The sequence below is a fragment of the Hermetia illucens genome, chromosome 4, assembly GCF_905115235.1.
Source record: "Hermetia illucens chromosome 4, iHerIll2.2.curated.20191125, whole genome shotgun sequence".
NCBI lineage: Eukaryota > Metazoa > Arthropoda > Insecta > Diptera > Stratiomyidae > Hermetia > Hermetia illucens.
The window spans coordinates 155,625,564-155,642,041 of NC_051852.1; the positions used below are offsets into that span (position 1 = coordinate 155,625,564).

At 44.2% G+C, this 16,478-nt stretch overlaps 1 protein-coding gene across 1 annotated transcript in view; it reads left to right on the plus strand.

Annotated features, from left to right (window-relative positions):
* The window catches only part of LOC119654127, a 58,033-nt gene that overhangs the window by 30,343 nt on the left and 11,212 nt on the right, over positions 1–16,478 (plus strand). Inside the window, exons 15-16 of the mRNA XM_038059290.1 lie at positions 13,479–13,582; positions 13,646–14,278. Coding sequence (XP_037915218.1) covers positions 13,479–13,582; positions 13,646–14,278 — 737 coding nt within the window. The remainder of the gene's footprint in view (positions 1–13,478; positions 13,583–13,645; positions 14,279–16,478) is intronic.

Below are 16,478 nucleotides of genomic sequence, written 5' to 3' on the forward strand. Positions count from 1 at the left end.
CCTTTATAAACACTAAAACCAAACACATCGAGATCCAGAATCTCAAACTAGCCATAAACAAAACGAACAACCTCCAAACTCTAATCAACAAAACCCTAAACCAAAAAGATCTCCTCCTACCCAGACTCTATGGATCCATCAAAACACACAAACAAAACAACCCTATTCGCCACTATCGGAGGCCCGGTAGCAACAATGTTAGCCACCATGCTAAGTCCATACAAGAGCAAACAATACAACGTCCTAAACTCCACAGACCTAGTAAATAGACTCCACAACACCATACTTGCATCCCTCGATGTCAAGGATATGTTCACTAACATCCCAACAAGGGCAGCCACACACCACACCATTAACAAATACGGCTCAGATATCCACAGAACGTGGAAAATCAAAAAAGACGAACTTACTAATATCCTAAACTTCACACTAACAGAAATTAACTACTTCCAATACAACCAAAAAACATACAAACAAAATGGAGGTCTAGCCATGGGCAGCCCACTAGCACCCATCATCGCAGACCTATATATGGACCACCTCTTCGAAGTAAACAAAAACAGGGTAGACGGCCAGAACATCATAGCAGCCATAAAATACATATGTAGATGACATACTCATAATAGGCGAAAAAGACTCCATACACGCCTACAAAAGAGCCCTAGAAAACACAGCTGCCACAGACAAAACAAAATTTGAAGATCAAGGCAAGATAGAACTCACTCTAGAATATGAAGACGCCTACAAATCCCTAAGCTACCTGGAAACAACCATAACCAGATCCCCCCATAACACATTATACACCAACTGGTTCAAAAAACACACAGCATCAGATAGAATGTTAAATTTCCACTCAAACTACCCCAAACATGGTGAGAGAAACAACAATAGAATATATATCCAACAAAATAAAGCTCACCTCCCCCTTATTCCTAGACTGGACAATCACAAAGCTCTATAGACTACTGAGCAATAATGACCACCCAAAATTAAACTCATGGAGACAGCCACATCAAAAACACTTAGACCAGACCTCGCAACTAATCTCCATAAATCTATAACTGCTATTACCTCATGCAAACCAATGAGGAAACTCAGTCAAGAGGAAGAAAGGAAAATGATATACAACAAACTCCTAACTGAAAAACCTGAGCAAACCCCAACAATAACGTCCCCAAACCAGGACACACACTACCCCGACACATCTCCCCTAACCCCCGAAAACTCCAACAACCTACAAATCCCCCTAACCAACATCACCTCCATACACTCACCCAACACCCCCATCCAAACAAACCACAAAATTAAACAAAAACGTCCTATAAAGCCAAACACGAGAACTTGGCAATGTATCCCCTACCTAGGAAATATCAGCGACAAGATAAAAACACTATTCTCTAAAAACAAAAACAAAAGCAACAGCAAACTAAACTTCTATATCCCCAAAACAAACAGAAACCTATTCTATAGTAGCCCCAAGGATAAACAACACCCCTTAGAAAAATGGCATTCCATAGCTATCATCCCATGTAGCAACTGCCATACCATCTTCCTCATTGCCAGCACCAGAGGCAGCAACCTCAAAAAGGACATCCCCAATAAAACAACACACCAACAGATTACAACACACACTCGACATTAAGAAAGGGAAAACAAAAAAGATCAGACCTGGATACCCCACCCTCTCTCTCCTGAAGGTTATATCCAATAGATACACCACCACACAACCAGGCCACAAGATCATAAGTATACTCAACAACAAAATTGTCAATAATACGACTACTGAACGACCGAGCACCCTAACCAAAAGCATACAAAAAATACACCAAGTACTAAATAAACAAGAATCGGCAGCACACACAAACAACCCGGACCCCCACAAAGTCACAACAACTACCACCCAAGACCCTAGCAGGCAATAAAACAACATACCACATCTCACACGAACATACCTAAATGCAATAGCCCCACACACACTCTACAACAATCATTCACAGGAAAACAACAGACCATCATGCGAAACCAGAACCCCCCACCAACAAAAATGGATAATCACAGGAAATGGAAAACCGTTCAAACTTTCCTGTCACGCAGCATCATCAAAAGGAAAATAAAGGGAAGCTTGAAAACGGGACTTATCAAGGAGATCAGCAACGAAGCTAACTTCTCCTCCCTCAAACCTCAAATAGAGGCCCTACACAGTAAGAGGAACGGAGAACAGGCGAAAACCCTAGGCATCACCCTCAATCGCAAAGAAAGCCTACCCAGAATACTCCTAAACCCCAGCACAACATCAGGAGAAACCCTCAGCTTAAAACTCAAAGGGACTACAACTGACAGGTTAGGCCATGCCTTCATCAGCTCACTACAATATGGCCAGGAGCACAACAGTAAAACAACCCTCCTGGATCTCAAAACAGACTCAGACATAACACTTGAGAACATAGAAACAGCCCTGGGCCACACCTCAAGGACACCAGGATACGCACACCCACAACAACTCCTTCTCACAAAAATAACCTTGGAAAAACCAGAAACGGGCACACCAACAGATGTAGCCCTAAACTACCTAAAAAGCCGCAACAGAGAACTAAAAAAGAAAAACCTACCAACAAACGATATCAATGCCCCCACTAGTAGAATTGACGATGACATTGAAATCATCGACGCAATAAATTGCTACCCAAACCCAATAGAAACAGGAAAAGCAGCCCAAACCCTATCAAACAAAAGGATCTCCAAAATTATAGATGGAGCCCGAGATCACTTAGCGATAAACAACATCGCCTCGCACAACAACAAACTATACGCGTTTCAAAACCTAAAATACACACCAGGAAACCCACTAGGGGAATTCCTGTCGAACATGTACATGTATCTAATCATGAAAGTCCTCAAGGAAACGCTCGAACACACAAACCCACCCTACATCATCCACAAAAATAACCACATCATACTGATCGCCAGACAAAATCCGGAAAAAAGGAAAATTTCAAAGCGTGAACACAAGAAACAGGTAGAAAAAGCACTCAGGAATGCCACCCTAAAAATTCTCGACAAACATGGACAACAATACAGCTGCGATCAGGTCAACATATACACCCCCAAAATAACAAAGATCGTAACCCCCGGAAATACCCTACATCTTGGAAATGAGCTCATGAAACTACCTATGGCTCCTGACACCAACGAGACCAGAAAACCTCCCCCCCCACAAGACTAATAAACGACCTACCCAAAACTACAGGACAGCACCCACACAAAACACAGGTGTCAAAGGGGCCGAGACAGAAAGCAAAGTCTTTAACTGATTTACAAGAATTGTTTATTTCACGTTTTTAAACACGGAACATATTGTGGTCCATATCGGTCGGCGTCTCGAACTCGACTCCCTGCTACCCATCGTTGTGGTCGCGATTGTTCGTTTGTGACACAGGGAAGAGAATCAAACGCACCCATGAAGACATACCTGGACACCGACCCAGACAACATGATGAAGCCCAATAACATACGACTAGACTAAAGCCATAAACATAAATACTGCACAGAAACAACAAAAACAAAAAATTACTAATCACAACAAAAGACGTAAATCAAAGGAGGCGTAGATACACACTACCAAGAACCCACAACAAGAAGTAATCAACAGATCCACAACCATCCATAACAACAAGCAAAATTATAAAAATTTTTTTGAAAATAGATTAGAATAACTACCGAGAAACACCAAAATTTTCAGACAACCACTAATAAATAATAATAATAAAAAGCATCTACAAGCAAAATTCCCTAATAACAATCAACACTTAAAATCACAAACCAGACTAACCAAACACCACCCTCATAAAACACAAACCATTTAATCCTCAACAAATTGTATACTAACCGAGAACAATAAAACTACAATTTTCCACATTTTGTTTCTATTTTATTTTTAGTTTTCATTATATGCTATTACCCTACCCCCAAACTCACACAAATTCACACCTCTTCGCCAAACTCCACCCATCATAAACACAAACAATAACCACAACCCTAAAAAAATTTGTTTCCTTACAAAAATTCTTTACAATGCCTCACTGCAAAATTTCATGGTACTAAGATGAACTTAAGGGGGGTTTCTATCCAATTACCAAAAATTGTAGTAATATACTATTATTAACTTTATTTAAACAGATATCGGCATGAAAGGTATTTCGGAGCCCAGGCACCATATAGTGGCAGCCTCCTGATTTTTTTCAGATTTTTCGGTTTGGTAGTTTCTGAGAATGGCCCCCTTAAAGAAGTGATCACTTTCAACCCCCCGCGCTCCCCACCCTTTCAACGAATGTCAAAACTAAGATCGGCTTTGAAAAGTACTAATCGAGACTTTTAATTTGATACCCCACATGATTATATTTGATGAAAAAAAATTTTACACCCCCCTTTTGCATGTATGGGGACCCCCCCTTAAATTCTACGTAAAAGGATGTAATTCACTGTATGCGTGAGCGTTCACAGTTCCCACCTTTCTACCAAATTTGGTGTCAATCGCTATAACCGTCTCCGAGAAAAATGCGTGTGACGGACAGACAGACAGACAGACGGACAGACAGTCATATGTTCAGGGAGTGCAAGGCTGAGCCTGAATGCATGCTCTGCAAGGATAAAAAGGGCGTCGACTGTCGGCACGTTGCAGGCAGCAGCAGATGCCCAGTGTTTAGGCGAGCCTTGAATGCAGTAAAAAAATGAGGTTGATACAAATCAACCTCAACCACTGCGAGGCAGCGCAAGACCTTCTCTCGCAGACCATCTATGAGAAGGGAATCGAAGCTGCCATAATCAGCGAGCCTTATCGCAACAATAAGAGCGGTACCTGGACTGCAGATGAAACTGGCAAGGCGGCAATATGGGCGTGTGGAAATCAGGCCATTCAAGAAGTGATGGAGTTTCCAGAAGTTGGATTCGTCAGGGCAAAAATAGCTGGCATCTATATATATAGTTGCTATGCTCCACCAAGCGCGACGATAACAGAATTCGAAGGAATGCTAGGTATGCTAGTCTCGGATGCAAGAAGTCGAAACCCCAAGATCATAGCTGGCGATTTCAACGCGTGGGCCGTGGATTGTCGCACTACGAACACCAGGGGCCGTATCCTGCTCGAAGCTTTCACGGAGCTAGATTTGGTGCTTGCCAACACGGGAGACGTTTCCACTTTTCGTGGGACAGGGTCGGGCTCAATAGTCGATCTGACATACGTAAGTACCATATTGGCGAGGAGAATGACATGGCTTGTCAGTGAGCATTATACTCACAGCGACCACTAGGCGATTTTCCTCCAGATCGAATATGGGCCATGCGTCGATGCGTGTTCCCGTGAGGCTGGAAACCGGGGCTGGTCCGTGAAAGGGCTTGAGGAGGATGCATTCATAGAGATGCTATTGGGAGGCCAAAGTCCCGGTGGGGCGGCTACGGAAAAGGTAGAGCAAATGATGGGACGCATAACGACAGCATGCGACGCTCACTATGCCGAGGCGACGAGTTCTCGCAAAAAGGCGCTCAAACTATTGGTGGAATGAAGAGATCGCGGTGTTGCGGGATGCATGTTTTCGTGCTAGAAGGATCTGCCAACGATCTAGAGCAAGACCAAACTTCGACGAGAAACGGCTAGCATATGTGAACCTTCGAGGTAGGCTTTAGCAGGCTATACGGACCAGCAAGCGAGGATGCTTCAAGGAACTGTGCACAGAGGCAGACCAAAGCCCCTGGGGAACAGCATACAGGATAGTTATGAAGAAGATGAGAGGGCGAACACCACAATTGACCTGCCCGCATCTTCTGCTCGATATCGTGAAGGCGCTCTTCCCCCCGGATAAAGGGGAGCGCAAACAACACAAGCGAGCACTGGAAGTCTACACCATACCTGCGGTAACTGAGGAGGAACTTACGCAAATTTGCCAGAGAATTGGTGATAACAAAGCACCCGGTCTGGATGCTGTTCCCAATAGAGCCCTTAAACTCGCTGTTAAGACCAGACCCGACTGGTTTATCAGCGTGTTTGAAACATGCATGATAGAAGGAGTTTTCCCCGACCGGTGGAAGAGGCAAAAACTAGTTTTGCTCCCGAAGCCGAATAAACACCCAGGACACCCATCATCATACCGACCGATTTGCCTTATCGACACGGCAGGAAAGATGCTCGAAAGGGTCATCTACAACAGACTGCTCCCTATCATCGAATATAAGGATGGACTATCGGAGCGGCAATTTGGATTTCGTCAAGCCCACTCAACGATCGACGCCGTAGACGTTGTTTTGAAGCTGGCTCGAGACGCAATGTCGTCTAAAAAATGCTGTGCCGTAGTGACATTGAACATCAAAAATGCGTTCAATTCCGCAAGCTGGGAGTGGATAAAAAGTTCACTGGCTGAAACGGGTGTCCCTAGTTACTTGACTAAGCTCCTCAACAGTTACCTTTCGGAGAGGTCACTGTGGTACGACACGGATGAGGGATCCAAGCAGTACACCGTCACCGCAGGAGTACCACAGGGCTCAGTGTTGGGTCCTCTCCTGTGGAACGTCATGTACAATGGGGTCCTTGTCCTTCCCGTGCCAAAGGAGGCCACGATAATCGGTTTCGCAGATGATCTAGCTGTGGTTGTCGTCGCGAAAGAACCTAAAGACGTTGAAATGTACGCTAACGAAACCATTAGCGCCATAAAAGCGTGGCTGTATATGGTTCAGCTTGACCTTGCGGAACAAAAGACGGAGGCGGTCTTGATTACCAATCGTAGGAAAAGGAACACGATTAATATTCGCGTTGGTGGTCACGTCATCACTTCGAAGCCGGTTATCAAATACCTAGGGGTGATGATTGACGCTAAAATCAATTTCAAGGGACATCTGGACTATGCCTGTGAGAAAGCGGCAAATACCAGCGTATCATTAGCGCGGATGATGCCTAACATTGGAGGTCCAAGGTACAGTCGAAGATTACTTGTGGCCGGAGTGGTTCGCTCCACACTATTATACGCGGCACCAGTTTGGGAGGAAGCATTAGCGTGTGAGAGTAATCGTAGGAGAGTGAATATGACTTACCGCTTAGTGGCACTAAGGGTGTGCAGCGCCTTCAGAACAATATCAGGCGAGGCAGCGTGTGTTATCGCGGGAATGATCTCGATAGACATTCTGGCAAGTGAGACACGCTGCCTGTACGAGACAAGGAAAATGAATCCTCTTGAAAAGGATGCAGAATACCGAAAGGCAGCAAGGCGAGAGTCGCTGGAAAAGTGGCAGAAACGGTGGGATGACTCGCAGAGGGGTCGCTGGACCCACACTTTGATTCCCCATATTGAGGAGTGGATCCAGCGACGACACGGTGAGATTAACTACCATCTGACGCAATTCCTGTCAGGACATGGCGGTTACAGGAAGTACCTGCACCAATTCAGGCTGGATGATTCTCCCTTGTGTCCTGAATGCGGTTGCACACCTGAGGACCCGGAGAATGTTATGTTCCACTGTCCACGATTTCTCTCAGAAAGGAGGAGTTTGGAAGACTCCCTGAAAACCACTCTAAGCCCGCAGAACATCGTCGGGGAAATGTTGAAATCGGAGGGAAACTGGTGTGCAGTGAACACCGCCATCAAACGAATACAAGAGGAACTGGCAAGAGCGGAGCGCGCAAGGAGGACGCGAAGAACGGAAGGCGTGGTCGCGTAAAGCGCAGTCCACCCCGCGAAGTAATGCTTTGCGGCGGTCCCGCGGGGAAGGAAAAAGGAGAAAGTGGGGGTGGTTTTAGTGGGTGAGAATCCCACACGCTGCTGCAACCTGGCGCGGCAGTGTCTTTCTAAGATTTCCACCTCCATCCATAAAAAAAAAAAAGACAGACAGACAGACAGACGGACAGACAGACATCGAATCGATTCTAATAAGGTTTTGTTTCACACAAAGAGAGTAGAGAATTAGATTCTTCTTGAATGAAATTTTAATATTTCACTCGAATTTCAATTATTCTAGTTAATTATGACGTCAGCATCTTATTTGTATGGCTTATAATGCTGTTAATTAGCACGAAATTGATAAGTTTGAACTGCTATAACTTTGGCGTTAATAATTCCGAAGTCCTAAGATGAACTTAAGGGGGGTTTTTCAATAAATTTCTAAAAAGTAGTAATATACTATTAGTAAGTTTATTTGAGCAGATATCGGAATGGGACATATTTTGAGGCCTAGATTTCATCTAGGCGCACCACCCTGATTTTTCCCGGATTTTTAGGTTGGGTAGTTTCCGAAAATGAGTCCTGTCTCACTTCAAGTGCGTACATTTTGACTCCTTACTCACGCACTTTGCAATTTATGCCAAAACTAATATCAGTTTCGGAAAGTACAAATCGAGACCTTTCATTTGATACCCTACACAACTATATTCGGTGAAAAAAATTTTTGAATCCCCCCTTTGCATGTATGGGGAGCCCCCCTTTAAACTCCACCTAAATTTATGCCACTCGCTGCATGCGTGGGATTTCATAGTTCCCATCTGTCCACCAAATTTCGTTCGAATCGGTTTAGCCGTTTTGGAGAAAAATGCGTGTGACAGACAGACAGACAGACAGACATTGAATCGATTTTAATAAGGTTTTGTTTTACACAAAACCTTAAAAAAAAGACATACCAAAAACGGCTTTCGGACTCATCGAGTTCACCAGGATGACGTTTGGCTTGTGCAACGCAGATATTCTAGAGATTCATCCACTCTGTCCTACGAAGCTTAAACTTCTGTTTCGTTTACATGGATCATGTTTTGGTCGCCTCTTCTTCCGAATCTGAGCATTTGGACCATCTTGAAAGCATTTTTTCAACATCTCCTTGAGGCCGTGCTCGTTCTAAACGTTGAAAAATGCAAATTGCGCAAATGCGCCAGTCTTCACCAACAGATGAATCATACCTGGCAACCATTGAGCTTCTTTTCGAAACAACTCTACCCAGTTCAGCGTAACTACAGCGTCTATGATCTTGAGGAACTCTGCGGATTCTTTGTCTCGAATCTCGGAGGTAACAGTCCCCGTCGCAGTCGATTATACGGCAATCGCCGAGACACAGAAAGACGTCCCAGAGTTTCAAAGCCTGAGGGAAAACTCCAAATACAAATTCAGGGAGTTTCCTATCTGCGGCTCAAACTCCTACCTACTCTGCGAGACCTCAGACACGGGTCCATTTGTTCCGGCCGATTTTCGCAAAGAAATATTTCACACTGTACACGATCTTACGTACCCAGGCATCAAGACGACGAACTGGTTAATCACTGGAAAATACTTCTGGGCGTCCATGAACAAGGACGTAAGCTGTTGGGCCAGACAGTGCATCGTGTGCCAAAAATTGGAAAACCAAGCGGTGTATAAGCGCTCCATCTCGACATCATTGGCCTTTTGCGGGACTCCCACGGATTCAAGTATTGACTCATAATCATCGACAGGTTTACGCTGTGGTCTGAAGCAATGCCTCTGTCTGACATTATGACGCAATCATGTACTGAGGCCCTCTGTCGAGAGTGGATTCCGCGCTTTGGTGTACTAAACGTAATCATCACTGTCCAGGGAATGCAGTTTGAGTCTACTCTTTACTCGGAGTTAAGTAAGCTCCTGGGTTTCAAACATCACAGGACCACTGCATACCATCCGCAGTCCAATGGGATGGTGGAACGTTGGCACTGGACACTATAGGCCGCCTTAATGACCACGATCCGTCGTGGTCGCGGTCTTTGCCTTTCGTCGTCCTTGGAGTTCACGCTGACCCCGTGCTGGATATCAAAGCAGGGTTGAGCGACTCAAGCATGTCGCACCTGCTTAGGGACGAGGTTTCAAAATTGCGGCTGACTCCACCTTCCCGACACACCGAACATCGACACTTCCAGGAACCTCGAGACATACTCACAGGTCTTCATTCAGGTGGGCGCTCCTCGGAGGCTGCTGCACCCACCTTGCGCCTTTAAAGTGCTGGGGTGACGGCAGCACTGCTTGAAGAAGTCAATGCAGGAGGATCTTTGATGCGTTCCAGAATTATTTTATTATCTATGTAACGACAATGTACCCCTCAAATTGCTGCACTCAAAACGAGCCCCCTTTTTCGGGGTCTTGACTACCATCCCCTTCTTCCATCCATCTGAGAATGGTCACGGATTCCCAAGATTTCCGTACTAGTGGAAGCAGCAGATGGGCACTAACTGCAGGTGTAGCGGGAACCGTCAAGTCCCAGCGGCTTTACCCCATTTGAATGCATTTACGGCCGAAATTATTTTTCTTCTGCTCAGATTATCCGCAAGAAGTGAATCTTCACCAGATGTGATACGATTAAGGACCATGGTGAAGTTTTCTTTCCACCTCTTCAGTTCCAGTCTTTAGTTCAGATGGTTTGTAGCTCCCCAACCCTGCGAGAACTGGCGGACGCAACACGCCAGCGAATGTAAGCGACCATCAGATGGTGATCCCGGTCAGTTGAAACCCAAATTACCTTATGGCAAGCTCTGTGCTCGAACAATGTGGTGCCAATGACAAAGTAGTGGAATTTGCAAAAATTCACGAACCTTCCACCATTAGCGCGGCGGGCACTAAAACCGTGTTTCCCCATCACATATCCGAGCAAGGTGTGTTCAGATCCGACTTTGGCATTCAGATCGCCCATCATGATCACAATGTCACCTTTAGGAAGCCTCCCCTGAACTATATTTATTTTCTCGTAAAAAGCTTCCTTCTCTACTACATCGGAAATCTCCGTTGGTGCATAGCATTGTATAATTTTGATACTCCTTAACCTGGACCGGAATTTCGCAGGTGAAGAGAACGCCCGTTACGGTAGCCGCCAGAAGCAACCTCACACCGGATTCACTTCTCCTACCGCTTGGATTTCCAGACTATCAAAGTATATTGTCTTAAGAGGGAAAAGAGTACTCACAGTCACACAGTTCATATTTCAGTGCAAGATCAGTCAGTGTCACGGTCCAGTCATGACCAGACGTGAATTGTTTAAAGCCGAAAGACGTGAAATCTGTTTCCTGCCACATCTACGCCGGCCAGTCATCTCGTTCACTTTGTCTCCTCGGCTTGGAGACTTTCCGCTGAACGAATAATCTGGGCCACCGCCTTGGCTAAACTTTCGCTACCAATTTTTTTCTTTCTGTTTCCACACCACCTCGATATCCTCACTTTCACCATGGCCGAATGGGTGAAAGTCAAACGCCGGAAGCGGGGTGCAGCACCCGCTCCACTACTTGACGAATCGCTATCATTATTTACCGGCAGAACATCACGATCCACGAACTCAGGAGGAAGATCGAGCGGATAGAGAACGCCCAAGCTGCAGCTCAACAACGTCAAATAGCGCACCGAACGACGCCAAAAAACGCACAAGTGAGAAGATCCCTCCAATAATTATCATAGAGGAAGATTCGGCCATCCCGGAAATCATCTCGGCGCACCTGAAGAAGCTGCCCAACAAATTCACCATGAAAAAGGGTGCAAAGTGTACCAAAGTTCTCAAGTCTATCAAAGAGTTCGACGACCCCAAGCATTTCTTGTCGCAAACGCCAAGAATTTCTACTCATATACGCCAAAGTGCGAGAAACCAGTGAACATGATGCTTCGTGGTCTCCACAGCTTCCACCCGAGGACGGACGTGATGACCGCCCTCGCCCAAACAGGCTTCTCAGAAGCCACCGACGTCCACCAGTACGAGACCCAACGCTCCATCCAGGGGAATAGGAATCTCAACCTCTGGCTGGTCTCGTTTCAACCCGGGTTTAACACCGCGAAACTCGCGAAAATCAAAATCCTGCTGAACACAGTAGTACGTTTTGAAGCAGTACGCAACAAGCGTACAATGCAGTGCAAAAACTGCCAGCGCCTCGGCCACGCTGCAGCCAACTGCTTCATGCCATACCGGTGTGTAAAATGTGTAGACACAGATGCACCCGGTAAATGCTCCAAAAACACCAACGACAAGTCTAGCTGCATCAACTGCGGATCGAACGAAGATCCTGCAAACTACCGCCTGCAAGACCTTTTAGAATTACAACTCGGGGTTTTTCTATCTTTCCCCTATTCATTTTTTATGTCCTATAAATTTCCTTTCCCAGTCTAGCCTAGTTGCATCCATCATTTAGTTTATGACTTAGATTAAGATATAAGCACCTTCTGTGTATGTTTCCTGTTTAATTTAAGTTTTGATTCAATAAAAATTTGTGTTTTACCAAAAAAAAGTGAAAGGAGAACTTATATTGCTGGAATTACCACTCAAGTTAGAGAAAGTAAGCATTCTGAGGACCCTCGTTACCGTTGTCCAGAAGCGTGCGCATAGTCCGTTTTCAATTGTCAAATGTCTTCTTTAATGCAGGTTGACCTTGACTAATGTGCGAGGCCAGATAAAAGTAGCAGGATCACTCTCAACACCATTCGAGATCAACAACTGTCTACGACAAGGGGATACCTTATCATGCGTCCTCTTCAACCTGGCCCTCGAGAAAGTTATCCGTGATGCTGGAGTAAATGCAAGGGGCACGATCCTTTTTCAGTCCACCCAACTACTGGCCTATGCTGACGATATCGACTTCATGGGAAGAACGACCCGAGACGTACGAACTGCCTTCATCCAGATTGAGCAGGCGTTGATTGCCTCGAGATCTTGGGTTGCACATCAATGAAGGCAAGACAAAGTATATGCTGGCAACGTCAGCACCGAAAACCAACCAACCAACAACATCAAACCGCACTGGTCAAACAAGAAGAATAAAGATAGGAGAATACAACTGATAATTTCACCTATCCAGGGTCGAAAATCACAACCGATAACAGTTACGATGATGAAATCCGCGCACGGTTGTTGGCAGCCAACAGAGCCTTTTTGAGCTTACAAAAAACTGTTTCGCTCGAAACGTCTCACCATAGGGTCAAAGCTCTGTACAAGACAATGATCTTGCCAGTCCTCATGTATTCCTCGGAGACTTGGGTTCTTAGCAAGAAGAATTGTGAACTCTTGGCCGCCTTCGAGAGAAGATTCCTCCGAAGAATTTTTGGCCCCCTACATGAGGATGGATGATTCCGTAGCCTACATGACGAAATCTATGAGCGATAACATGACCGTCAGGTTGTGAATAAAATCCGGCTCAATAGGTTACGGTGGGCGGGTCACTTAATCCGTATGGATGAGGATGATCCCACCCGGAAAGTCTATAAGGGCAATATCTATGGTGGAAAAAGAAGACGAGGCAGATCCTGCTTGAGATGGAGCGAAGGCGTAGGTCAGGACGCCAGACAGCTTTTAAGGATATCAAATTGGTGGACCTCGCCGCAAAATCGGGATGTCTGGAATTCCTTATTAAGGCAGGCCTAGACCGGATACCGGTTGTTGCACCATTGATGATTATGATGATTTATTAATTTAATTCCTAAATTCGTTGTCATTAGTTAAACGATTATTATACTTTCTAATTTTCATTTTACGTTTAGCAAACGGACCATCAATATCAGTGACTTTGCTCTGAATACACTTCGTGAAGATATATATCAGGAAATCACTGGAGAGTGGAAAATTTTCAATGCTATAGTCGAAGGTTAAAATATCCTTGTTAATATTTATTTCAGTGTGTGCAATAAAATATTTTTATCATTTCTAGGAGATCTGAATAATGTTCGAATAAATGGACTCAACCTTGTAGATGATGTCCTCCGTTATGATGTCACCACAACTCAAAAAATTACAGCCCCGAAAAATTTCACTAACCTGATAATAGCTGACCTCGAATGTGCTGAACATGCAACTATAAACAAAATAGATATCTTGGATTGGTTACGAAATTCGGCATTCATTTACGGCAACTACACTATACAAGGAACAACCACTATCGATGATATTACCGTGTACGAGGACGTTACTGTTTTCGGGACTGTAAATGGTGTTAAATTCGATGAGAAACATTTGTTGTTAGTGGACACGAATCAAACAATTCATGGCAACGTGGTAATGGGGGCGGAGTTTGAGAAGACACATCAGATTAAACCATTGTCCATTGAACATATGGATGTTGAAACAATTAATGGCGTCAATGTGAAGGACTTTTTCAGGGATCTTGTGCCATTTAAAAACGAGTTAAAGATTAAGGGTGGTCTCACTTTTGAGAATACTCCAATTGTTAGAAAATTCCATAGTGATCGAGGCTTACTTAATTTAGAGAATTCAACTGATGGTGCCCTGAATTCTGTGAAACGCTTGATAGAGGACCACAAACATCTTGTTGAAAGTTTTAAAGGTAATTTATTTATTTATTTTCCACCTTACATTATTAACAAGTCCGGAAACCGGAAGATAGACGCTTCAGGTATAAAAGGTTGTGTGTTCCCCTATATGAGGAAGAATGAGTGCATGACAGTTCAGTGTGTACATAGTTAAAAATTCAACTGCGCTCTATTTTTGAAAGAGCCATTTACACAATAATTTGATCTGGAAAGCACTGCATTGATAATAGTCAATATCACACACTTCACACTAGCAGTTCAACATTATTAGCAAATATGAAGAAGTTAACTTATAACCGATGCAAGAAAAGGCTGGTGAGAAGTGGTCCATAAATGGAACTTTAATATTTCACGAAGTTGTTAAGTTTGAACTGCTATAACCTCGGCACTAATAGCCGGATTTTCATGAAACTTGACATCTGCATGCGCGATGCTGTCCTCCTGTCGTGTTGAAAAATTTAGTACTACTACGATGAACTTAAGAGGGCATTTCCAACCAATTTTTAAAAGTTGGTAATATACTATTAGTGGTAGTTTATTTGAACAGATAACGGAGTGGGACATAGTTTCAGGCCTAGATTTTATATAAGCGCATCACCCTGAATTTTCTCAGATTTTTGGGTTGGGTAGTTTCCGAAAATGAGTTTCGGAAAGTACTAATCGAGACCTTCCAGCTAATACCCCATATTACTATATTCGATGAAAAAATATTTACATCCCCCTTCTGCATGTTTGAGGAGCCCCCTTCGAAGTTCACGTAAATTTATGTCACTCACTCACTTTCCTAGTTTCTATATATCCACCAAATTTCGTTCGGATCGGTCCAGCCTTTTTGGAGAAAAAGTGCTTCTGGCAGAAAGACTGACAGTGAATGAATTTTAACAGCCTTTTTCCAATAACACTGCGCTTCGAGATGAACACTGGGTTTCGCTCTCGCGAATTCTCTATTTTTTCACCCAGTTTTCCCCCCAAGTGCAGAGACTGTTCAGAAATAGATACCCTCCAAAATATTTATTCCTGAAAATCAATATCCACGACCTTACTATTCAAATTCACGAAAGCATCCTCACTCCATATACCATCCAATAACTCCACCACCTGCTCAAAATAAAACTAAGTTCAAATACATTTAGAAAAATTCGGGAAATCACCCCGCAATTTAACAAAATTACCAATCCCCTCCTAGAAAACCAAATTTTCTTACAGACCATCCACACTCCAAATGCATATTGCATAATATTTTGAAGCTGAAGTTGTTGGTTGAGTTGGATGTGATATTGGATCAGGGCCTAGATGTGTGTTAGAGCACTTCATTCAAGACCGTAACGGTACACTACAGAACACTGTAGGAGGCATTGTGGTCAGCATTACGCTCGCCCGAGATTATTACCCTGATTTGACTCAGGTACTCATTCACAGCTGAGTCGACTGGTATCCGACGTCAAATCACGATGCAAACCCCACTGCCGCCAGCGAGATTTGAACCGCGACCTTCCGTACGACAGCCTTGTGCTCTAACCACTCAGCTATCCGGACACATCCTTATGTAGGGGGCCAAAAATTCTTCAGAGGATTCTTCTCTTGAACGCGGCCAAGAGTTCGGAATTTTTTTTGCTAAGAACCCAGGTTTCCGAGGAATACATGAGGACTGGCAAGATCACTGTCTTGTACAGTAAGAGCTTTGACCCTATGGTGAGACGTTTCGAGCGAAACAGTTTTTGTAAGCTGAAATAGACTCTGTTGGCTGCCAAGAATCGTGCGCGGATTTCATCATCCTAGCTGTAATCGGTTGTGATTTTCGACCCTAGATAGGAGAAATTGTCAACGGTCTCAAAGTTGTATTCTCCTATTTTTATTCTTCCCGTTTAACCAGTGCGGTTTGATGTTGTTGGTTGGTTGATTTTTGGTGCTGACGTTGCCACCATATATTTTGTCTTGCCTTCGTTGATGTGCAGCTCAAGATCTCGCGCCAATCAACGCCTGCTCGATCTGGATGAAGGCAGTTTGTACGTCTCGGGTGGTTGTTCCCATGATGTCGATACTGTCAGCATAGGCCAGTAGTTGGGTGGACTTAAAGAGGATCGTACCACTCGTATTTACCTCAGCATTACGGATCACTTTCTCCAGGGCCAGGTTAAAGAGGACGCATGATATAATTGCTGCACTGTGTGATATCTCCCTTTTTGTGTATGAGATAGATAATGCTTCTTTCCA